This window comes from Lepeophtheirus salmonis, unplaced genomic scaffold, assembly GCF_016086655.4.
Source record: "Lepeophtheirus salmonis unplaced genomic scaffold, UVic_Lsal_1.4 unplaced_contig_9080_pilon, whole genome shotgun sequence".
NCBI lineage: Eukaryota > Metazoa > Arthropoda > Copepoda > Siphonostomatoida > Caligidae > Lepeophtheirus > Lepeophtheirus salmonis.
Window position 1 is genome coordinate 1 of NW_027296669.1, and position 624 is coordinate 624.

General features: G+C 29.0%; 1 protein-coding gene across 1 annotated transcript; it reads right to left on the minus strand.

Annotated features, from left to right (window-relative positions):
* Positions 1-10: 10 nt before the first annotated feature.
* On the minus strand, positions 11-603 carry LOC121131666 (uncharacterized; the record flags this gene model as incomplete). Its single annotated transcript, XM_040727023.2, has 4 exons — positions 465-603; positions 300-407; positions 112-216; positions 11-55 (listed from the first exon to the last, which is right to left on the minus strand). Coding segments are annotated over exons 1-4 (322 nt in total), but the record flags the coding sequence as incomplete, so codon positions are not given.
* Between the last annotated feature and the right edge of the window lie 21 nt (positions 604-624).

Genomic DNA, 624 nt, shown 5'->3' on the forward strand with positions numbered 1-624 from the left:
TGACAATCACTTAAACCTTCATTACAAATTAATGGGTCTATCAAATCCTCACATACTAAAAAATAGATTTTAATAATTTAAATCATTCTTATTATATAAATAATAATTTACCATCACACGTAGCGCAAGTTTTTGGGCATTCAGTCTGAAAAGTTTCATCATAATCGCATTGTTCGTTTTCAAGAGGGCAATCATCTTTATAATCCTTGCATTTTGCTAATAAAATAAATGAAAAATACACGGAAAAGTATAGGATATAACTTTTTATTTAATTTCTACTTATAATAAACAATGCTTACCCTTACATACTCCACACGTTACTGGACATCTATGTTGAATGGATGGAATATAACACCTACTTTCCTGGAATTGACAAACTTGTTCACTCTCATCCTCGCACTCAGTGGCTAAGTAAAGGATAATTAATATAGATTGCTTATTCTTTTAAATGATTCAAATTTCACCTGTTATTTTTCCATTAATTCCTTGGAAGAAACATGCGATTAAAACTAAATGAAAAGAGTTCATTTTTTATATGAAGGGATCTCACAGGAATGACTTGACAATCTAGTAAAATCTTTCTTCTTATAGACAAAGTTTTTTTTTCGGAAAGATGAAACATTT